At 32.3% G+C, this 24,624-nt stretch overlaps 1 protein-coding gene across 5 annotated transcripts; it reads right to left on the bottom strand.

Moving 5' to 3' along the window:
* Nucleotides 1-4,064: 4,064 nt before the first annotated feature.
* On the bottom strand, nt 4,065-23,649 carry LOC142337244 (mu-type opioid receptor-like). Of its 5 annotated transcripts, none has more exons than XM_075386392.1 (6): nt 23,594-23,649; nt 17,216-17,598; nt 8,619-8,885; nt 7,574-7,768; nt 7,021-7,198; nt 4,065-4,375 (listed from the first exon to the last, which is right to left on the bottom strand). In XM_075386392.1, exons 2-6 carry the CDS (start codon nt 17,436-17,438, stop codon nt 4,225-4,227), a joined length of 1,014 nt encoding a protein of 337 aa, XP_075242507.1. In that variant the 5' UTR covers nt 17,439-17,598; nt 23,594-23,649; the 3' UTR covers nt 4,065-4,224. The 5 variants fall into 5 exon arrangements, with proteins under 5 accessions (XP_075242507.1, XP_075242509.1, XP_075242505.1 ...); XM_075386394.1 differs by having other exon boundaries at nt 17,216-17,465; nt 23,594-23,635; XM_075386390.1 differs by having other exon boundaries at nt 23,566-23,604.
* Between the last annotated feature and the right edge of the window lie 975 nt (nt 23,650-24,624).

Genomic DNA, 24,624 nt, shown 5'->3' with positions numbered 1-24,624 from the left:
ATGGAAGAGTTTTAGTAAAACATTAATTGAATTGTTGGGTTTTGCCTTCAATTGTTATTTTTTTTGCAGTCCGATTATTAATTCTTACCATTGAATGATCCAAATGTCTCCCTCAAGATGTGTAAGTGAACATGTACCATGCATTTGGTTGTCACCTAATGTTTCTTATGTCATAGAATGTAATTGTTTTAAGGAAATTTCAGTGATTTTTTGAACTTGTCAATTTTTTATACAATTTAAGTCAGTTTTTGCTTATTCTCATTAAATGCAGGTCAAACCTTCTTCTTTTACAATACAAATTATTTTGTGGCAGATTTTTTTAACAGAACGTTTACTTGCTTCGCTTCTACGAGTTTTCATACGAAATTTTGCGATTTTGTGCAAAATTGCCTTTTTTCGCTGTTGTTTTTGTTTCTTTGATAAAATGTGTCATTTCTCACAAAATTTGAAACTGGACATATTTATTGTTTTCATAACATATGGTTCTACGGACACCGCTCCGTTGCTATATTCTGTTGAGTTTTTTAATTTTTGCCTCTATTTGTTGTTAGTTTTTTTTGTCGTATGGCATATATGGGGTTAAAAAAGTCTCAGTGGCCAACTGAAGATAAATAATAGAATTTATTAATTGATATTGGTATATAGTTAATAGTTTTACTGACTTTCAAGTTAAGTTTCTATAAAAAAAAGAGAAATAGTATTCTTCAACTTGTCCCTTTGTTCTGTTTTGCGTTTTTAAATCGTATTTTATAATGTTGGATCATTTTCGTAACTTCAACTCAATTTAGAGAGCCGTTTTTAATGTTTCGTTGAATCAAACGATAAATTTTCTGTTGTTTAAACGTTTTGACTGATGTCTTCAGGGCTTAGACATTTTGATTCAGAAGAATTTTGTGAAATTTAGATACTTTTCAATTTTATGTGGATCTCTTTGCTGTCATTTTGTGATTGTCGTTTGACTAAAAGATTTTACGAAGACAAAAAGAGACGCAAATGAAAATTTAATGTTCTCGCGGTTAATGATTTCAAAGCTGTGGCTTCGTAAAGTAGCTTGTGAAAATTTCCTTTCAGCTTGTATTTAATTTTATTTAATTGTCTTGTTATTTAGTCTCCCTAATCACAGAAGCAATTAGTTTTCCAAGAAGTTGTAAGATAAACTGACTACTCTTTTAATCGAAAGTTCATGTTGGCTATGAAATTTGAAAATATTTGTTTTTTAAAAAATACAGTAGATTTTTGAGATCTGCCAATCGTAATACCGTTAACTTGTAGCTTAGCTTCTCTATAGACAGGTCACAACTCCTACTTATTGAACTACAATTTGCTCTTTATAATGTTTTTTTTCCACAAAAGGTTTTGTTCTTGGTAAAACCATTTTTCATAATATATTCGTGATTTTTGCATATGCGCCGCTTTTTTGTAGGTTTTTGTTTTGTTTTCACAGTATCACAATAATGGGCGTCAGTTGAACCACATTTGAAAACAAAACGAAATCAAAATTTGTTAATGATTTTGGTGAACATCTTAATATTTATCTGGATGGGACATCGTTTTCGTGCAAATTTTGCTCTGCAATTTTTTCAGTGCAAATTTTTCGTTTTTGCCTGTTTTCGTCGTTCTTTTTGTAGTCATATGACATATACTAGATAATGAAAGGCCTCAATCGCTCTCTATGGAGGTATAAAAGAATCTCTCATTGATTTCATATGATGTATAATGTTTCTAATTAGTTTGAGATTAATTCTTTTGAGGAAAAGATCAATATTTTTTTCTAATAAAGTTTCGGTTAATCTTCTGAGTACAAGATTTTATCTGATGGCATTTTGATTTTGTTATTAATGGTTTTCCAAAAATGGACTACGAGTTTTGGTCGTAATGAATATTTGTAATTGTTTGATTTTTATCGCCGTCATTTCTGGTTGTCATATTATGGCACTGGCAGGTTTCATAGGCCCTAAAAAGTAGATTGTTTTATTCATTTAGGAGCTTGTTGAACGATATGATGATATGTTATTTTTTTTATGTTTTCCTCATTTGGTAGACAATTATGTGAAAAATGTAGCTGAGCGGGGTCGTAACTTAATGTGCGAATGCACATTACCGAGCCTGCTTGGAGAAACTAGAATTAAAGGAAATCTTGGATTTGTACTTCAGACAAAATGGTCAACTATGGAACAGAATTGCCCGTGTTGAGAAATTCTTCGGATTTAAACATAAGAAACCGTCGGTTTTCGTCGCTTTTACTTCGCCAAAACCGATCAAAGCCCTTACGTTTTTCTCGTCGTTTTGATCGGTTTTCGTCGGTATTTTAACGTAAGAATCGTCGGTTTTTGCCATTCTAAAAAACTCACAAACCGGACAGTCCCTGCCAGGATTCGAACCTTGGACCCCTATTTTACTAGGCACCTTCTTCTCCACTGCACCACTTCTCACTTAGTGTTACTCTATTTCTTTTGTATTTAAAACAAATTGAGACTGACAATACCGACAAAAAACGATGACAATCGACACTTCTTACTGCCAAAACCGACAATAGCGACGAAAACTACGCTAATCGACACTTCTTACATCAAATACCGACAATACCGACGAAAACGTGGATAATCGACATTTCCTACATAAAAAACCGACGAAATCGACAAAAGTCGACCAAAAACGACAGTTCTTGCTTCGATTTCGTCGCAATTTCTCAACCCGGGTGTTGTTTGAAAAGCAGGTTTCAACGAGAAATATGATTAACCTGCAGAGGAATTACACATACGAACTGATTTTTGAGGGTTGAACTGATGATTGAAAGCAAAGATGACTAACATAAACAAATTATGATTAGAGACACTAACATAAACAAATTATTATTATTATTATAAAACGTGAATAGTAGATGGTACGAAAGATTTAGTGTACCCCGGTTTGTGTGAAAAAATTCAAACTTGTTTTTTGTCTTTTTAATCCTGTGATTACATGTAAATTTAGAAAACATGCTTTTAACTGAAAATTTTTAATTTTTTAAGTCTTTTGGCTAAGTCAAATGAATACATAAAATCATTTTTTGAATTTTTATAGCATGATTTTGAATTACTCATAATCATTACACAGCTCTTTTTTATTTTTGGTCGTATAAAAATCAATGTCTGATGTGATTTCAGAAATTTTTGGCATCAAACAACTGCTTGCAAACTTTTTCTGATCTCTTTTACTCACGCAATATTTGATTCATTGTTTTCGATCACCTTCAACTTGTTTCCTATTTTTTCGCAAAGAATTTTATGCGAAAGTTAGAGAGAGAATTCAAATTTTGTTTTTTTTTTGAAAAGGCACTGTTTTCTTCATATGGCAAGGTAGTCAATTGAAGACAGTCTTCAGAGTTCGACTGTTGAACTAATCCTTCTTAGCATGTTTTGTAATGAATGTTTCAATTGTCTTCAAATATCTTTGAAAAACTGCCGTTTAATTTATCAAGCGTTTAATTATTAGTGTTTATCATGCAATATTGGGTCACAATAGTTCCAGACTTTATAATACAGTCATCCGTTTCTCAGCAGGGTTTGTACGTTATTAAAGAAGTTAGGGCAGACAAATTATTGATGCGAAAGTCAATTCAAAATTTAATATTTCTATTGCAGCTCAATGGGAATCCAAGTTCTCAATTCATTTTTTTGGAAAAACAATTACAATAAATGGATAATGTGTTAATTGAAGTCCCTCAAAATATGACTACATCTAATCATGCAGCGTTCTTCGTTAAATTTGGTTACACTAGTGATATGGAAAACAATACTCTGCTAAACCAAATCAGATATTGGATCCTAATTGTTGGTTTTAGACCAATTATTTCAGAGAATTTATTGAATATCTGGATTGCTGAAGGTTGCTTATACAAAATTTTTCTAGCTCGAATAGGTATTGATGCTTTGAAGGAATTGATGGTCGACACAAATTACTGCATGTTAGAATTCTTGAATTTGTTAGCTAACAGAAATTATTTGACATGATTGGGCGATTCTTACGTGGAACACCTATCATTGGTGGTTTTAATACGAGGTAAGCTCATACAGGCTGGTTTATTACGGGCTAATCTGAATCCAGATAATCTTATTAGTCTTCAGTTGAAAAACTAAACAAATACTTCGACTGTTTGTATTCAGCGGAGGTGCTGCAGAATATCAAGAAATCTAATTTGAATCATTTCTCCATGTTTTCTTTGCCGCTTTTAATTCTAGCTCGTCAGTCAGCTCGATAGTTCTTTTCGGGAATTGCAGAGCGTGATTGGGCTGCAACTGAAGTTTCATTTGACGAAGAATGTCTGCACAGCATTTGTCTGAACACACGTCTGTAATTTGGGTTGAAGAAACCATACAAAAGTGGGTTCAAGCAGCTGCAGGGAATAATGAGGATATTTTCATCGAAGTTTACAAATCGGTTTCCATGACATCGCTGCAACACTGAGAAAAATGAACTTTAGGAATGATATGATGAAAAGCACTGAATTTGCTCTTAAAAGAAAGATATTTTCCTGCAAACTGCAGAGTAAATGAGAATAATAATAATAAATTGTTTAATGGCGTCTTTACAGAATAACGAGAGCACTAGCAAGCTTGATCAAATCTTATAAAAGCAGAGCACCAGAGAGATTGCCATTAGACCAGAATAGTCAGGATTTTTCAAGCGTCTCATAATCTGAAGAGAAAAATCATTATATTTATTTCAAAAGTTATCCAGTGGAGATCAAAATTCAAATGAGTTTGAAAAACAAGGAAGGCCACATTTGAAAACGATTTCAAACTGGCAAGATCTTTGATGAGAGAGGTTTCGAATTTCAGCCAAAAATTAATCTAGTGAGTTGATCATTCAGTTGAAAAATAATAATTTCTAGCTTTCCATGGGTAACATTTTTCAACTGTGGTCCGCTCAAACTTTTAATTTACTTAATCAAATTCCATTTTGACTAAAATGTCTTAAAAGTTTTCGGATTTTATCTGATAAACTGTTTTCAGGAAAGGATGAATTAAGGGGACAGCTTTTACTCGTTCTCCGCTTGAGCACAGATTTGAAAGATGATTTTGTGTAGTGAAGTAATTTGTGCCTATGATACAATTTTCACGTCTTATGCATCTAGTCGTCAAATCAAACACTTCGTACAGGTGAAGCACCTGAGCGAAAAAATGTATTTCTCTCTTATGAAAGAAACTCTGTCAAAATTTGAGTCAAGCTGGAAAAAAAGTTACTCTCAGTATTCTATCAATTTATGTGTCAATTTTCGGCATCGTAGCTTTACCGGCGGTGCCAGCGATCAGAATCCCATATTGTAGACTTATTTGACATAAATGTTGCATATCTTGATCAACTGGCTGTGGGTTTAGTTTTTCTCAATTTTAGAAAATTTTAGAGTGTTCTCTAATATCTAATTTTTTTTGAATTGCTTTGCTCAAGCAAATTAAAGAATTTATAATTTCGAGGGCCTCTTTTTCATCGTAAGGACATCATTGCTGTCTTACAAGGCATTATTTTACTCATTCCCGAGTTTAATATAAAATTACTCGTTTGAGCCAGTTTTCTGTTTGAGTTAAAATCTGTTGGTGTTCAGCCGTTTGCTTTATTTCATTTAGTGCAAACTGCAGTATTCTTGTCATATAAGATGATGCTTGGTTTTGTTTGTTTTCAGAACATTTATTTAATTAACGAAGAGAAGTGAGCCCAACATAGGCGCTTGTCATTTCCCGTAATTGACGTCTATCATTTGTGACCAAATTGTACAAAATGTTTTCCATTTTTGAAATAAGATTCTAAAATTTTTATAACAGAACACCTTAACCCATGAATTTTAAACTTTCGAAGCTGTATTTTTCTGTCCATAGTGTCGAGGTCTTTACTTAAATCTGAAAAAGTACAACAAATTCGTTTTGAATTGAGCTAGTGTGATTTTTGTATGAACTCAATTAAGTTGATAACTGCGTCGACTGTTCCTTTCTTTCTCTAAAACCAAATGGTTTATTGTTTAAAATTTCGAAGTTCCGAATTTTTTGAGAAATGCGAATTAAAATAACTTTTCTATATTTTCGCCAAGAGTCTTTGAGAGATTTTGTACAAAAATAGTGGGCAATTGAAGCCACTACAGATTTTATAAAGATGTAGTTCAGATCCATATAGTCTTTGCTGAATGGCTCTAAGCACTTCCCTGTCGTTCATTGGTAAAAAAACATTGATTGCACTTTTTGATTTTTTAAAAAAAAACACCTCCTTTGTCTATAATTTTGTTCATATTTTCACCAATTGATCAAAGAAATGATTAAAATTATTTACTTCTCTTTGGTTGAGATTATGTAATTTTTCTCGCTTGTTTCCACTAATATATTTTATTATTTGAACAAATTGTCTGCTTGGTTTTGCTGCATGTGAGAAATGTTTGTGCTAAAACTACAACGGTTCGGGGGAGGTGACAGTTGTAAAAGTTGCTGAATTAAACTTTGCTGTTGATGAAGTCAAGTTTTTATATTCACAAAACATAGCCGGAAGACTCCGAAACTGACTGGTAGTATGGAACTTAGTAATGAACTGTCTCTAGTGGTCAAGGACACTAAAAAGCCCACACTCAAGCTAAAACTAGATTTCCGGACGCTTATCTTGTACGATTCTTGAAAGATCGTCGCTTATCATGCAAGAAGCTTCATGACTTGGACGCTTATCTTGTAAGAATATTACAAGAGTTCGACTCTTATCTTGCAGGAGTCTTACAAGCTTTTACATGATTTTTGCATATCCGACGGTATGCAAGAGTCTTAAAAGGATCTTTCAGGATTCTTGCATATCCGACAGCTATCTTTTGTAAGGATCCTTTGATAGCAACATTTTGTAAGGATCTGGCAAGATCTTGTAAGATGGTGCGTTATCTTATAAGACTCTTGCAAGATTCTTGCAAGATCTTCCAAAATAGCCTTCGGTAGTAGACTAGGGCTTTATTTAAATTATGGTTACATCTCAAAAATTAAAGCAATTGCAATGTGATTGAAAATATCCGGGTACTTGTTGAGGTATCCGAGATTGACAACGACATGGTAAGTCCAGCTGCCAAGGGTGATGTTTAGTGAGGGCAGGTTGAGGGAGAATAGGAAAAAGAAGATCTGATCTGGGATCCAACAGATGAAGAAGACAGTCAATACTGCGAAACAAGAGAAAGTCACTTTCTTCTGAAGTCGCTTGCCTGTTTGTAAAAACAATTATTACAAATTAATATTGTTTTTCATAGTTTTTCTTTCCAGCAAAAGAACAAAACCCAGCCCAAGATCAAACCTATTACAGCTATTGTGAAAAGGGAGAACTTTAGAGAATGAGTTGTTATAGATGCTACTTACTTAGCTTTATAAATGATCAATTGCAAGGAAGCCTTTAGAAGACTAGCGATCAATTGAATATAAACCCAGTTCATTTAACGCTAATAGTTTTTATATATTTTTTTGCTGGCAGATGACACAGGAGCAATTCCAGATTAAAATTACGAGGTGTGGGCAGCTGTGCAAAATTGAATGTAAAAATCTGAGCCCTTGCTTTAAGATATACACCGCATTGATAATCCTACCTTTTGAATTCTCGGGCATCTTTGACAGAATGCGGCTGATGTGTGCGTATGCTACAAGCATGAGGAGGGTAGGGACCACTAGCATCCCAAATAGAGACCAGTATCCTCCCCAGAGAAAGAACCAGGAGGGAAGAGAGAAGTCTATCTCACATATCTCCCCGTTCACTACCCAGGGAAGAATCATGTACGATGAAGCTACGACACAATGAAACTATGAATAGGACTATATGGCAATGGTAAAAATGAACAATCTATTACTACATTTTACTCCCCTCATAAAATTTTAGAGTATTCTGCTGTGCATGCCTTTCAGCGGGCTATATAAAAACCTTGAAAGCGAATTCAGTGCAAATATACGACTTAATGATGACAAACAGTAATGAAAATAACGCAGGCTGAGATCCCAGGCCGAAACGTCCTCTGGTCGGACTCAGTCGAGAGCACATCTCTGCATTCTGCGCTCAAAATTACATGGTCTGGTCGACCTCAACAACACAGGATTGTCTGACCAGTGTCTTTTCGTAAGTCGAGGTCTAAATCTGGGCAGTCTGGAAAATTTCGTTTACGGGAAAAAAAGAAGTTCAGCAATGGCTGATCAATTCTGAGTATAACATTGCGTGGATCATGTAGAGATGAAATATAAGTTTTATAAAAAAAGTATTGATAGCAAAGTTTCATAATCTAAGTTGATATCATTTGGAATTAAATTTTTATTTTGTTGGCTTGGCCAAAAACCCAACTCACATCGTGTAGGAAGCGTTCATTGAAAGAAGCTTCAATTTTGGGTCAGAAATTGACACTACGCGATTATTTGCAAAAAAATGCCACTCATTTGGCCGGGTTATCTTTTGACCGAAAAGCAGGTGGGGTGTTATCTCTCATGCAAATAATATAATGATTTAAATAGGAATGATAGCAGTTAAACATTGAGTTCGTTACAAAAAAACTCGTTTCGTTCAAAGCAATAAATTGTTTTTTTTTCTTTGTCATAAAAATGTGAAAAGCAAATATTTCATATTAGAACACATTTCAGAAAACATTATACTTATAATTCCTAGATTCCACGTCAACACAACGGCAGCTGTCAGCACCCATCCTTGGCTGAACTTGTTCTTGTGGAAGAAGGGTTTGATCACACTCAGGTATCTGTCCAACGTCACTAGGAGGAGGTTGAACACTGAGGAGTTCAGCAATGCCCAGAGGGGGTAATCCGAACAGTAGAGTTTGCAGAAGAGTAGTGCCCGGACACCAGATCCAGGAGGTTTGGGAAATGTCGGGAGGGTTTTGAAGATAATTAGAGCAAGTCCAGACACTACAGTCAAATAGAAAAGTCACCTCAATGGTAGAAGGAAGATACAGATACCGATTAATGATTTATATATGGAACTGTAAATGAAAAGCAGACATATTTTTGGTCAAAAATCGTTCATCTCAATTTCGTTTGTCAGAAAAAATTAAATCTCTGCCGAATATTAAAATATTACAAAATGTTGGGTATAAAGTTTAGTTAAACTAAAACTGTCCACACTTTCTTATGACTCGAAGAGGAATATTGGTTATGTACAAATTCTTACGAATCAAAGCCAAGTTTTGGTTCTCTATCGGTCATGACAACTCGAAGAGGAGTTGCGCTATTCAACAGTTTCTTTAAGCAGAAATAAGTTTGTTCATCACTTTGAACATTAATTACATTTCAAAACGTCGACTTCTGTTTTGAACGTTGGACTTTAACAGTAGCATAATTGTTCCGACCCTCTTGAGGGGGGAGGAACTATAAACTCAAATGGGTTTTTTTTTGTTCCGTGAATTTTCGCCGCTCGATATATTCATCGTAGAGAGTTGAGACTGGTATCATTAGAAAGCTCGTCCAGCGTAGAATATGGAATTAAATAGATTTTTTTAATTTTCGTTTTCTACAGGGAGTTATCGAGGTTTAAAATTCTGAGAAAAGTAGAGTGAATTCACGTTGTTTTTATTCACATTTTCCGAAATTTTTGCCTAAATTTTCGTCAATTTTTCTAAAATTTGTTGAAATTTTTTATATAGTGTCGATGATTTTATTTTTAAAGATAAACAAGCCTTGTTGATTATTCTCATTTAAATTTTTTGGTCAAAACTCTGAATAAAAATTTCAAAATTCATCCTTTTTCATCAAAAACAGCCTGAAATAAGCTACTTTAGTCCACTTTGATTAAATTTGCCGGCACTACACCCCCAAACAACACTCATAAAATCTTTGTAGACTCAGAGGTGGGCTATTTCTACTTCAGAGTCCACTGAGAGTGCACTGTAGTTAAAGCTTTGCCGTTTTTTGCTAACTTTACTCGTTGATTATCAAAAATGGAGAATTTATTTTGAGTTTTCAACTAACAAATTATCTCTATCTACAACATTCGAAAAAAAAATTGTTCCTAACGGACAATAAGTATTAGCAGGGCTAGTTTTGGGCCATTCTTGGACTGTTACAATCCAAAAAAATCGGGTTGTAATCAGTCGGTTTTTTTTTTAAAAAAAAAAGACTTTTTTTTAATAATAAAGAACAGAACATATCAAATCAAAGCTCAGGAGTGATAGGTCCAACCAATTCTCTTGCTAAGCAGCTCCAAGCTAATGCATTTAGTTTTTTAATTGAAAGTTTATAGTCGTTTTTTTTTTTAAAAAAATAATTGACTTTTCAATAAATAATGGCTTAATTAACTTTTCCTCTATTTTTTTTAATTTGTTCAACTTCCAGCTGAGTTTCAGCAAAGAAAGACTGCTTCTTCTTTCTGCTGATTTAACATTTATTCTCGGTTGCAGTTTTAAGCCTGAAGTTATTGTTTTCTGGCTTTGATACTACAAGATTTCAGATTTTTGTTTGTTTTGATATTTGACAGTTTTTCACGTTTTCTAATTTTTTTCACATTATCACATTTTTGACAGTTCTCATGTCACCTTATTAGCATTCAGAATAAGACACAATTAAGCATATTAAAATCCTGAAAAATATACATCATCGTTTTAACGGCCTCGACTCCTCTTTCTTGAAGAAATCAATTGAATTTTTATTAATTTTGTCTCTAACTGTCATGTATACTTTGTCGTTTCGGTCGTATGAAATTTCCTGTATAGTGATAGCTTTCATTAGCTTTTCATGGAAGAATAAAAGAACCGATAATCTGATATTAGTAGATGGCTGATGGCTTTCATGAATTTGAAAACAATCGTTTTCCAAAATTTAAAAAAAAACTTTTTAACTTCGCAATTTTGTTCTTTTTATGTTTCTTTTTGTTACCTAACCTCGTTAGTTAATTACAGGTCAAATATGAGCATATGGGTGTCAAAGGAATAAAAGGGATTGGTGTCACAGTATCTTTTTTTAAAAGAATTTGTTATGACCTTACTGGCTTCGACACCGGTTTTTCACAAAAAAAAGTAAATTAATTTGATTTTTGTCATATTTGACGTTCTTTTTGCAGATGCAAGAAATATTCTGGATAATTACAGGTCTCGAGGGCTTCCTTTTCATGAATAAACGAATTTAAATAGCTTTTTTTGTAATTAATGCCTTTCATGACATTGAATGTAATTTTGTTTCGAAAAAAAAAATTAAAAGTATTACATACTTTAACACTTCGCTTTTTTGTCTACTTGATACCTAGTCTTACTAATGAATGGCCACGTACTACATTTTAGCTGTTTGAAGAAGGTGTAATCAAATATATTTTGAGCGCCAAAATTTGGCTGGACTGTTTTGACAGCGTTTTCTGGCAAGTTTCAATTGAAATTTTGTTTGTTCTTTGTTGTTCTTTTTAGCCGCTTTAAAAAATGAATAAGGACAAGTTCTAATGCCCTTCTATAGGAACAGTGGTAATCGTAATTTTGTGGTAATAATAATTGATTCCTAATGGTATTTGTTACTTTGAAGTTAACTGTTTCAAAAAAATAAGTTGACTTTTTTACTTTACTGTTTTTGTTCTTTTTTGTATAATTGTTACCAAACCTTTGTAAGGACTGATCGCATATGTTTTCTGGTGATTTATAAGTTATTTTTGTTTAGTTTTAGGTTTATCTGACGATATGTTGGCTTTGTTATTAAATTTAGTTTTTAAGAGGTACATAAATTTTTTGATGTAATTGATGTTTGTTGTTGTTGTTGTTGTTGTTGTTGTTTGATTTTGCTGTTCGTCTTGACTCGCTTTCTTAATATTGACATATTACAGCAACCTAATGCATCAATTTTTACTCCACTGAGTTACTTGCTTTGGAGGCTATCATATCGTTCATACAGAATTTTTTGATAAAGACTTTGGCTTTTTTGGGATTCGCAAAAAAAAATTTTTGGGTTTTTCTATCTGTTCCTCATTTGGTAGACAATTATGCCAAAATTGTGAATGGGCGGGGTCGGAACCTTATGTGCCATTGCACATTACCGAGCCGCCTTGATTCTAATATATAGCAATCAGTAACTGCTTCTACAACTTACGATGGAAAAGTCATTTTAAATTGTTTTCTCATAAAAGCAGTCCCTCATCCTTGTTCAGTCTACAACGTTTCCCAACTCCTTATTCCTCCCCATCTCCAACTAGCTACCCTTTCACCCCTCCCACGCCTCTCCCAAAATCTACATATTAAGCTAGTTAATTTCTGTGAGATCTTTGCTTAAAAATGCCAAAATTAGGTAAAATCTGCTATCAGAAACGCAAAATAATGTACGATCTACGCTTAGAAACGCACAATTATACCAGATCAACGCTAAACTTAACGCACGGTTATGTAAGATCTGCGCTAAGAGATGAAATTTTTCTTCAGATCTGCGGTTAGAAACGGCAACACTTTTTCAACACCTACCAACCCCCCATCCAGCTGCTGATCCAAACCTACCTATCACCGTCCAAGTCTACACCCACCGACAACTACCTCCCAACTCCCAACCCCCGATTTTGCCGCAAACTCCCCCATCTTTATGTTACCCACACTCCCAAACAAAATATTTCAGCAAATTTGATAAAGCTTTCTCAATTTCAATTAGGCAGGCAGTCACTTTTTGTTTTTTGTCCTTTCTTTTTCATGATGTTTTTATTAGGTAAACTTAGATAAAAGTGCGCTTTCAGGTACCCTACTGGTTATATTTTCATCTTTTTTTACCATAACCTTCCTTCAAGAAATTCAATTTTGTCCACGGGTTAGAGAGGGAGTGTTGAAGCCATCTGGGGATATTAAAACAAGACGATGTCGGCCAATTCATACTTCAACTTTCACACGGTAATACTTTCAACTTCTTTGAGAGGACTAAAAATGACACAAAAACTGTCGCATTAAAAATTCGTTTCTTGTGTGTTTTTTAGTTTTTCGGCCCGACCGTTTCTGATAGTGAGAAAACAATTGCATGACTGGTTCCTTGTTGTAAGAAGCGTGATGTCATTGGTTCAAGGAGCCAAGTGAAACGTTTGCTTGTTTGGTTAAAAATGTCGGAATTGTTTAGTCGCTCAAGTACAAGAGGAATTCTAAGCGTTTATCTGTCGTTCAAGCGCTCATTTTAAGCGCAGAAAATGTCATAACATTCGTATTAAAACGTAATGCAGACTTTTTGAGTACAATGTCTTGGAGAACGTTTGCAGTTCCTCAGATTTTTTGGACTACCTGGACTAATAAGTCTTGATGTCTTAACTACCAGACAAGCTTTGGCCAATTTTATTGATTACTTCTACAGCTCCTTGATAACTCCTGCATGCTGAAAACATATAAATATATATATATATATATATATATATATATATATGTATATATATATTATATATATATATATATATATATTATATGTATTATATATACATATACATATACATATACATATACATATATATATATATATATATATATATATATATATAATATATATATATATATATATATATATGTATGTATGTATATATACATATACATATACATATACATATATATATATATATATATATATATATATATATATATATATATATATATATATATATACAAATACAATAGTAATTGAATAACTTTCATGTTTTGCAATATAACATTAATTTATATTGAAAAACTGATTAAAATTTAAATATTTAAAACTTAATTTTTAATTTAACAAGGAGGCTCGGTAATGTGCGATCGCACATAAGGTTGCGACCCCGCTCATCCACAATTTTTGCATAATTGTCTACCAAATGAGGAACAGATAGAAAAACACAAAAATTATTTTTTCATAACTCAGTGGAGTAAAAATGATGAACTAGAATGATGAGATTTGCCAATATTAAGAAAGCGAGTTAAGACGAACAGCAAAATCAAACAACCACAAACATTAATTGCATCAAAAACTTTATGTCCGTTTTAAAAAACAAAACTTAATAACAAAGTCAACAAAGTATTGTTCAAAAAACTGGTGTATGAACGAAAAGATAGCCTCCAAAGAAAACAACTAAGTGGAGTAAAAAATGATGCTTTAGATTGATGAGACATGCCGATATTAAGAAAGCGAGCAAAGACGAACACCAAAATCAAACAACAACAACAACAAACATTAATTACATCAAAAATTTTACGTCCTGTTTAAAAAACAAAACTTAATAAAAAAGTCAAAATACCGTCACATAAAACTGAAACTAAACAAAATATATTGTAATTCACCGGAAAAAAAATGAGTATTGACCAGTTCAAAATAAGGCTTGGTAACAAATAGACAAAAAAGAACAGAAACTTTAAAGTTAGAAAAATCGCTGAGTTTTTTTAAACAAAAACAATTAATTTCAAAGTGATGAAAACCATTAGGAATCAACTAAAATATCCCATAGGTTTACAATTACCAATGCTTCTATAGAAGGGAATTAAGAACTGTCGGTATTCAATTTTTTAAAAAAGTTACAAAAAGAACAACAAATAGACAACAAACAAAAAATTAAATAAAACTTGCCAGAAAATCCTATCGAAGACCCCTCAAAATATGTTCGATTGCACCTTCCTCAAACACCGATAATATATTACGTGACTGCTTTTAATGAAACTAGGTAATAATGACACAAAAAAAAAGAAAAAAATGCAAAATTATATAATTCTTTTTTTTTTCAAAAAAATTTTTTTTCCAAAGACATGAAAGCCATTAATTACAAATTAAAAGATTGAATAGGTTCGTTCATTCTTCCAAAGGAAGCCCTTGGGACATTCAATTATCCAGAAGATGTCGTACGTCTACAAAAAGAACGTCGAATATGACTAAAAACAACAATTCATTTACACTTTTTGTGAAAAACACGTGTGGAAGCCAGTAAAGTCATAACGAATTCTTTCCAAACATTAGATTATGTGGCACCAATCCCTTTTGAAACCTTCGCTTGAAATGTTTTATATGCTCTCTCTATAATGAAACTAGGTAACAATTAGACCAAAAAAGAAAAAAAGGCAAGATTAAGTAACACTTGTTTTTTTCGAAAAAAAATTATTTCCAAAGACATGAAAGCCATTAATTACAAAATGGAAAAAAGAACAGGTTCGTTTATTCTTCCAAAGGAAGCTCTAGATACCTGCAATTATCCAGAATATGTCTTAGGTCTACAAAAAGAACGTCAAATAAGACAAAAATCAAAAATTAGTTTACTTTTTATCTTGTAAAAAACCCGTGTCGAAGCCAGTAAAGTCATAACGAATTCTTTAAAAACATTAGACTTTGTGACATCAATCCTTTTTGACACATTCCCCTGACAAAATTAATTTCATCTTTAAACGTTAATTAACGAGATAAAGTAACAAACAGACAATAAAAGGAACAAAAAAGCGAAGTTAAAGTGTTTTTTTTTCATTTTGGAAAACAATTGTTTTCAACGTCTTGAAAGCCATTAGCTATCTACTATTATTAGAAAATTGGCTCATCTACTCTTCCATAAAAAACCAATTAAACCGGTTCATAGTACAGGAAATTAAATAGACTAAAAAGACAAAGTAAAAACGACAGTTGAAGACAAAATTACAAAATTCAATTAAATTCTTCGAGAAAGTATTGTCGAAGCGGTAAAGAACCACAATCTATATCTTTAAGGTTTTAAATATTATCAATTGTGCGTTATTTTGAAAGCGAATAATGTGATATTTGAACTGCCAATAACGCAATAACTTAAAAAAACTAGAAAACATGAAAAATGGGCAAATAACTAAAAATTTTAAAAAATTGCAAAATCTAGTAGTATCCAAGCCAAAACACAATAACTTAAAGCGTAAAACAGCAATGAAGACCGCTTTTGAATTCAGTGGAAAGAAGGAGCACTCTTTGATTGCTGACACTAGCTACAAGTTGACAAAATTAAGAAAAATTGGAGGCAAAGTTCAATAAGCCAATTTTATTTAAAAATCAAACATTTTGAAAGTCATGACGACCATAAGCTTTCAAGCAATCAACTAGATAAAACAATTTGAAGCATATTAGGAAGCTAATATGACCTATCACTAATGAGCTTTGATTTGAGATGTTCTGTTATTTAATTATTATAAAAAAGATCGAATTTTTTTTTATAAAAAACCGACTGATGACAATCCGAATTATTTTTAGATTGTAACGATCAAAGATTGGTACACAACTAGTCCTTTGAATGCTGATTGTCCATTAGGAATATTCAATTTTTAGTGTCATTGATATAGATATTTTCTTAGTTAAAAAATCAAAAATAAATGTTGCGTTTTTGATAATCAACGGATAAAGTTAGCAGAATGTGCCAAAGTTTTAATTATAGAGCACTCTCAACGGAAGTTGAAGTAAAATTAGCCCCTTTTCAGTCTACAAAGATTGTGTTAGTGGTGTTTGGGTGTGCACTTCCTGCAAATTTAATCAGACTGGACTAAAGAAACATATTTCGTGCTGTTTTTGATGATAAAGTCTGAATTTTGAGAAATATTTAGCTGGAATTTGTGACAAAAAAAATCAATAAAAATAGTCGACAAAACATTTTGTCTGTAAAAATAAAATCAACAACATTTTTTTGAAAATTTTTTTTAGTCAAAAATTCCGAAAAAAGGTGAATAAAACAACGGAATTCACGCTATTTTCTCGAAAGTTTAATCCTCGATATCTCCCTCTAAAACCGAAAATCAAAAAAAAAATCTTTTAAATTTTTATTCTATGCTGGACAAGCTTTCTAATGATACCAGTCTCAACTCTCTACGATGAATTTATCGATCGGCCAAAATTGACTGAACGAAAAAAAAACCCATTTGAGTATATAGTTCCTCCCCCCTCAAGAGGGATCGGAACAATTATTCCAAGTTGCAAACTAGACATACTTATGTTCACTCAAATAAGCACACGTTTGTCAATGACCTACAAAATCTTGATAACAAATTTATACCTAAGGGTTTTCGGTGATCATGCTGGAGTAGAGCCGACGATAGCCATAATTTTTCTCTTTTCAATCCCAAAACTCATCGACTAGAGTATTATCAGAACAGCAGGAAAGCAAAGTAAAAAAAACGGACAATCAAATGTTAATTATGCCTATAATTTAACAATTAAAATGATATTGATGAAAGTTCTTTACTCAGAAGATATTATCTGATTTGATTCATATTCATCACTCACATGTTGTGTAGCCTTTGGTTATAGCCGTGGAATTTACATGTTTGGAAAAAAATACATAATGTACTAACAAAAATCGACGGTGGCCAGATTTGTAATGATGAAGTTTGTCGCGTTTCTCTCCACCTTTTTCAACACATTGGCCATAATGACCAGTCCATTGCCAGATATGGCAACCAGACCCAACAAAAGAGTCACCAGCCAGTACATGGGCGGGGCTTCGGTGGACGAGCAGACGTTATCAGTCTTCGATTCAATGTAAACGTCTGTTGTCGATATATTTGACATTATCATTTGTTGTTGTCACCAGCAGTTGATTAGCTATCACAATGAAATATTTGTCGGGAAAATAGAAAACAGGAATGTCTCACAATAACAGAAACGTCAAAACCGCCTTTTCCGATCCGTTTGATAATTATCTTTAATAGGATTGCGTAATATTCACTTACAATTTCTGTCAGAAAAACAAAACATCAATATTTTTTTTTTAATTCAGAGAATACTGCAGGTATCAGTACTTATCGAAAATGATTGCAGATTAACTTTGTTTGTGAGATTTTATTCAACAAACCTGTAGAAATAATTTTCGATTCAAAATCAGTTCAACAATGCAAAACCTTGCGAAACGGCCGAAATGACCGTCTTCGCCAAAACATTTATTAAAGAAAAGAGTTTTTATGCAAATTGTGCTTCACACTGTCAGTTTTCTACGCTGATTTTTTCAGATCTGTTCATCACTCAATGTACATCTTATATCCGTAATATTAGGATTTGAAAAGAACGCTGGAACTGTTTCAAAGTGAATTTTGAAAAATGCGAGCAGAGAGAACCTTTTTTTTTAAAAAAAAACAACTGTTTATTTAAGGAAAATTTTTGAATCATTTTTTAAAATCGTACTCTAGGAAAATCATCCCAGAATCAACTCGCCGCTCCTTAATTTCAATACTATAATATTGAATCTCGTTTCATAAGACTCCGACATTTTGAGCAGATTTTATAAGAGCTGATTTTTATCCCAGATGATAAATTCGATCTGCCAGAAAGAGTTTGACATGGTAATACACATTAAGCTTTGGCGTTTAGAGACATTTTTCGGTTTTACAAAATCACATCGGAAGCTAAAATAGAAACAATCAAATATTTGATGCTAGATAACCACTTCGCAATCTTGTAAAAAAAGCTTAGATGGCCGAAGGGACCCAAAATGACTACGAAAGTGTTTGTTTCATTATAATAACTGAGATTCTAATTTTTTGCTTCAAAAAATTTGTTGTCATTAAAATTATCATTATTACTGATTTATTACATAGCAATCTTAACATGCGCAAACAGTCTCAACTATGAATGAGGTGAATGATAATTTGAATATTTACTATAGTTAATATAATAAATTAGTTCTCGAGTTTATTCCATTGCTTGCATTTATAAATTTACAAACAACAAAACATAACCCGAAAGGACATCAAAAGGTCGCTAGACCTGTCAAGTGATGCCTTTTAATTCTTCTCGAAGTCTACTTATTTGTTAATTCAAACCCTCTAAAATCATATTTTACCCTGGTAATACCACTTTCCAATCAAACTAAAAAAAAACCCCTAAGAAAATGTTTAATAAGAATGCCAATTTTACAAAAAAAATGCAGCTCGCTTTATTCCTTACCAAAAAAGGTTAACAAAAAATCTGTTATCTATAATAAAGGAGTCTCTGAAACAATGTAAAAAGTTTGCTAAATCCTGTGCACTAAATGAGCATAATTTTTGAATAATACTTTCATCCATTTTAGTTAAAACATTATATAAGCGTCTTAATCTATTTATGAGTGACTTGTTTCTTTGCTTTGTTTGCAAATATTTTGTTTTGACTAGATGAGTTCTTTCATTTATTTGGATATCTTCTTCAATTAATTCCGGAAATGAGTTGTTTAATAATTTGCTTGGATGTTCATGGCGGAGAATTCTTGACAGTAATTTTATCAGTTCATATATGTGTAACTCTTTAACAGAAAACAACTTGTGTTTACATCGCAGTTCGTCAATGCTTTGTAATCTTTTAGCTGAAAATAACAAACGAAAAATTCTGCTTTGCCGCCACTCTAATTTTTGAAGATCTCTTTTATTGGCCACTCCATACAACAAAACCCCGTACTGTAATACTGATTGAACGTAAGCTTTGTATAATCGGACTAGTATGTGTCTTTTGAAAAAAATTTTTATACTGATAGATTGCCGCTGTTAATGAATTCGTCCGGCTAATTATTTTCTCAATGTGTGATTTGAAGCTCAGTTTACTATCTATGTATACACCCAAGTACTTAATGTGGTCGACAAATTCGATGCTGTAATCATAAATCTTTATTTCAGGTGTCTCATTAGTAGCACCAAAACTTAGAGCCTTGCATTTATCTCTATTTATTGCTAACTTATTTGATTCCATCCAAACTGACACATTTTCTATTGTACCATTAATTCCATCATCAGCGAAAATGTCTGATAATAATCAGTCCCTATTTATAACAAAATATGCTCATTTCGTTCTTTTGTTCCTCTGGATTGGGAGGTGAAAACTAACTCAAGCAGGCTATTCTTTTTTTCTCGATATGATTTTAAAATTCTAACGTTACATCTGAATGCAATTTTGCTAACATTTTAACTTATTGTATATAGTTTGGGATACAGATGGTCGCAAAAAAATATTAATGGCATGTAACTTGCTAATATTCAGTGATAAACACAATTGATATCATAATTTTATTACGAATATCGTTAAACGAATATAAGATTTTTATTTCAACTTGTAGTCTCGACTATACCATAATACCAAAATTTTTCAAACGAATTTAAATCGTAAACTTAGGTAATAATTTTTGCACCCTAAGTTGCAAAGTTAATATTTGTTCCGACCCCTCTTGAGGGGGGAGGAACTATATACTCAAATGGGTTTTTTGTTCAGACCATTTTTGCCGATCGATATATTCATCGTAGAAAGTTCAGACTGGTATGTTTAAAAAGCTCGTCCAGCGTAAAATATGGAAATAAAGAAATTTTTTCTCTTCGTTTTTGAGAAAAGTAGGGTGAATTACATTTTCCGGAATTTCTCCCTAAATTTTCGTCAATTTTGCTTGTTAAAATTTTAAGAATAGTGTTGTTGATTTTGTTTTTAAAGACAAAAAAAGTGTTGTTGACTGTTTTGATTTAATTTTTTAAAAAATAATCCGCGCTAAATATATCAAAATTCAGCCTTTTTCATCAGAAACAGCACGTAATAAGCACCTTTAGTTCACTTTAAATAATTTTGCAGGAAGTACATTCCTAAACAACACTAATAAAATCTTGGTAGACTCAAAAGGGGGCTAGTCCTACTTCACTTTTTGTTGAGAGTGCTCTGTCATTAAATCTTTGTCGTTTTCTGCAAACTTTACTCGTTGATTATCAAAAACAAAACAGAATTTATTTTTGAGTTTTCAACTAACAAATTATCTATATCTATAACATTCAAATAATTAGCTATTCCTAATGGACAATAAGCATTAGCAGGGCCATTTTTCCAAAAAAAATAGGATTGTAATCAGTCGGTCTTTTTTTTTAAAAAAAAATGAGTTTTTTTTATTATTTAAGCAGAACATATCAAATCAAAGCTCAGGAGTTATAGGTCCGATTGACTTCCTAAGCAGCTACAAGCTAATGCATTTAGTTTTCTACTTGAAAGCTTATGGTCGTTTTGACTTTAAAAATAAATTTTTAAAAATTTAAAAACTTATAAAAATAAGTTTTTGATTAAATAATGGCTTAATGAACTTTTCCGCTCGTTTTTCTCTTAATTTGTCTTGTACTCTAGTGTCAGCACGGAAAAAAGCTTCTTCTTTCTACTTATTTAAATTTTAATCTATTTTGCGGTTTTATGCCTTAAGTTATTGTTTTCTGGCTTGGATACTACAAGATTTATTTTTTTTTGATAATTTCCACTTCTTCACTTTTTCTAGTTTTTCCACACTACAACATTATTGACAGTTCTCATATCACATTAATAACGTGCGTTCAAAATACAGCACAATTGAACATATTAACATCCTGAAAGATACAGATTGTTGATTTAACGGCTTCGACACTTCTTTCTTGAAGAGTTTAAATGAATTTTTTTAGTTTTTTTTAACTGTCGTTTTTACATGTCGTTTTAGTTGTATGAAATTTCCTGTATAATGACAGGTTTCTTTGGATTCTTATGAAAAAACAGAAGAGCCAATATTCTGATATCAGTAGATAGTTGATGGCCTTAATGACTTTGAGTAAAAATGTTTTCCAAAAAAGAACTTTTTAACTTCGCAATTTTGTTCCTTTTATTGTCTTTTTGTACCTAGTCTCCTTAATTTTAAGTCGAATATGACATTATTGGTGTCAAATGAAGATGTCAAAAGTGATTGTTGTCACAAAATCAAATATTTTTTAAAAAATTCGTTATGACCTTATTGGCTTCGACATCGGTTTTTCACAAAAAAAATTAAATTAGATTGAGTTCCGTCATACTTGACGTTCGTTTTGTGGATGCGAGACAACTTCTGGATAATTGCCAGTGTCATGGGCTTCTTTGGACAAATAACTAAATCTATTTAATTATTTCATTTTGTTATTAATGGCTTTCATGACTTCGGAAGTAATTTTGTTTCGAATAATATCAAAAGTATCATTTACGTTTGCCTTTTTTTGTTTCTGTCTACTTGTCAACTAGTCTCATTAAAGGAAATTGCATACTACATTATCGGTGCAATCAAACAGTTTTTGGCTTCGAAATTGTTTACTGGCAATATTTAATTGAAATTTTGTTGAATAAAGACAGGTTTTAATTGAATTTTGATTTTCATTGAATAAGAACAGGTCCTAATGTCCTTCTATTGAAGCACTGGCAAACTTTTGGGAATTTTTAGTTCATTTCTTATGGCTTGTATTACTTTGAAGTTAATTATTTTAAAAAAAATATAAGCGAACTTTTAACTTTACTGTTTTTGTTCTTTTTGTCTAATTGTTACCAAACTTTTTTATGGACTGGTCCCATATCTTTTCTGGTGGTTTATATGTTTTTTTGTTTAGTTTCAGTTTAATCTGTCGGTATGTTGACTTTGTTATTAAGTTTTGTTTTTTAAAACGGACATAATGTTTTTGATGTAATTAATGTTTGTGGTTGTTTGATTTTGCTGTTCGTCTTGACTCGCTTTCTTAATGTTGGCATATGTCATCAATCTATTGCATCATTTTTTACTCCACTGCGTTTTTTGCATTGGAGGTTATCTTTTCATTCATACACGATTTTTTTGAAAACTGCTGGGGCTTATTTTTTGGTTCTTTTTGGGTTTTTGGGATTCCCATAAATAATTTTTGTGTCTTTCTATCTGTTCTTCATTTGGTAGACAATTATGCCAAAATTGGGATGAGCGGGGTCGGAACCTTATGTGCGATCGCACATTACCGAGCCTCCTTGTTTTTGAAAACACAGAAAAAACGTCATCGTGTGAATTTGTCATATTTTAATGACATTGAACAATTTATTCTAACAAAATCAAAATTAGAAGTTTCCGTTCCATTTAAAAAAAAAGAATTTTCAAAATGTTAGATACAAATATTTCTAAACCAATTGCTTCGGAACTATCACACTAAGATTTTTACATGCCCACGTTGAGTTCTCAGGCGGAGAAGACCAGTGATCAATCTGTAAGAAGCCAAAATCAACTATTATATCTGCGCTCAATTTTAGGTTCATATCAACCTCTGACCGAGCTGAAGGACGGTGAAATTCTACATCGGGTTTAAAACCGATCTGAAATATTTTTGTGTTTCTGCAGTGGTTAACAAAAATTCCTGCTATCATTCTAATTCATAGCTAATTCATGAATTCTGAATTTTTCTCTCATTCAGAGAAATTCAGAGAACCTTGATTATGAATTTTGAACTGATTCAGAGAGCCTTCCGAATCATCAAGTGCAGTGATTACACTGAAAACGTACCAGTTTTACATCTTTAATCATAGGATTTTATAACAGAAAGCTCCTGTTTTCTTTGATATTGATTTTAAGGTTTTATGAGTAGTATTCATAATGATTTATAATTAATAGTTTAAAACAATTTGTGCTGAAAATTGAACAAATTTTGTGCGATTGATTTTGTCTCTGATCGTACCCAGTTCTCCGTTTTTTTATGAAACAGACCCTGTGATTCTTGAACCCAAAAACAGGTTCTGTTTTCAAGTTAACGAGGTCTGGGATCTCAACCTGGGCTATGGTAGTCTCAGAGAAAAATTACGCGGACTCTCAAAAACCCTTTATATCATTAGAGACAAATAGTTTTGTAATACGAAAAGAGAAACGTGAAAGTAAATGGTGTTTGTGAAAGACTTGATAGATTAGTCTACGATGTCACAAAATGATTAAACAAACAGTCAGTTAGAGAAAACAGATAACACACGTGATGTAAACGGATGCTAGGATGCGTACGTCAGAAGTCTAGAACAAGGAGCGAAAGAGTTGCTTGAAATTAATAAACAGCGAAATTAATAAAAATAACATACTCTTGTATTCTCTTAAAACATAAAAGCATTTTTCATTTATTATTATTCGGCAAAGTGTCAGCCTTAAAGCTTTGAAGCGCTTTCATTGTATTTGTAAGGGGACACCCAAAAGCGAATAAGAATTCTTTCAAGTTTCTTAAATTTCAAAAACAACAAAAGAGTTGACCGTTTACATCTTAACAGCCCTTGACTTTGCTCTCTATATGCGATCATAAGATTTTGAAAAGCATTGAACGAAAGATGAATTTCATTTTAAAATCATAATCTATACCACGGCGACGAAATGCCAATGAAATTTTCAGACTACGAGAGTTCCTCAAATTAGATGGAAATAAATTGTGTCCAAATTAGTCAAATCTAATCAATTTCATGCACTGCCTAGAGCAATGTTAACCTTGAGAGGCTTTTGTCAAAATAAGCAGGCGTTCTGTAAATTTTTTAAATTATATGGCAACTAAGTTAAAGTTAAATTAATCTGAGTTTAAATATGAGTCTGTGCCGCTAGGAATGTGTATTAAAAGAAACCGAATTTGTAACTATGTTGAAATGGAGGTTGAAAACCCAAAGATTAAAAACTTAAGTACTAAATAATGCAATATTTTCAATGACATTTGCGACGAGAGACAAACGGAAAATTGTATAAGTTTTGAAAAATCGCAGATTCGGCGAATTTTTGATAACTGCTGATTGAGTATCAGTTTTAATAAATTGAGTCATCTGTGATGAATTGAATCGCCAACCACTCTACGTTTCAGGTCCAGTGGAAATTTAGACGATTTTCCGCCTCTATTCTCATTTCGTTTTAAATAGTACACTACACCAGCAGAACGCCGCAGAGGTATACTCAAATCGTCACGGGCAAATTTTCCCAATCTGTACATCTCTTGTTCGCTTTTCCTAAGTTAATACATTGAAAAAGCAGCAATAT

This window comes from Convolutriloba macropyga, chromosome 3, assembly GCF_964194025.1.
Source record: "Convolutriloba macropyga chromosome 3, txConMacr16.3, whole genome shotgun sequence".
In the NCBI taxonomy this organism is placed as follows: Eukaryota; Metazoa; Xenacoelomorpha; order Acoela; family Convolutidae; genus Convolutriloba; species Convolutriloba macropyga.
Note: the sequence above shows the minus strand (reverse complement) of the source record. Positions and strands in the feature narration are given on the sequence as shown.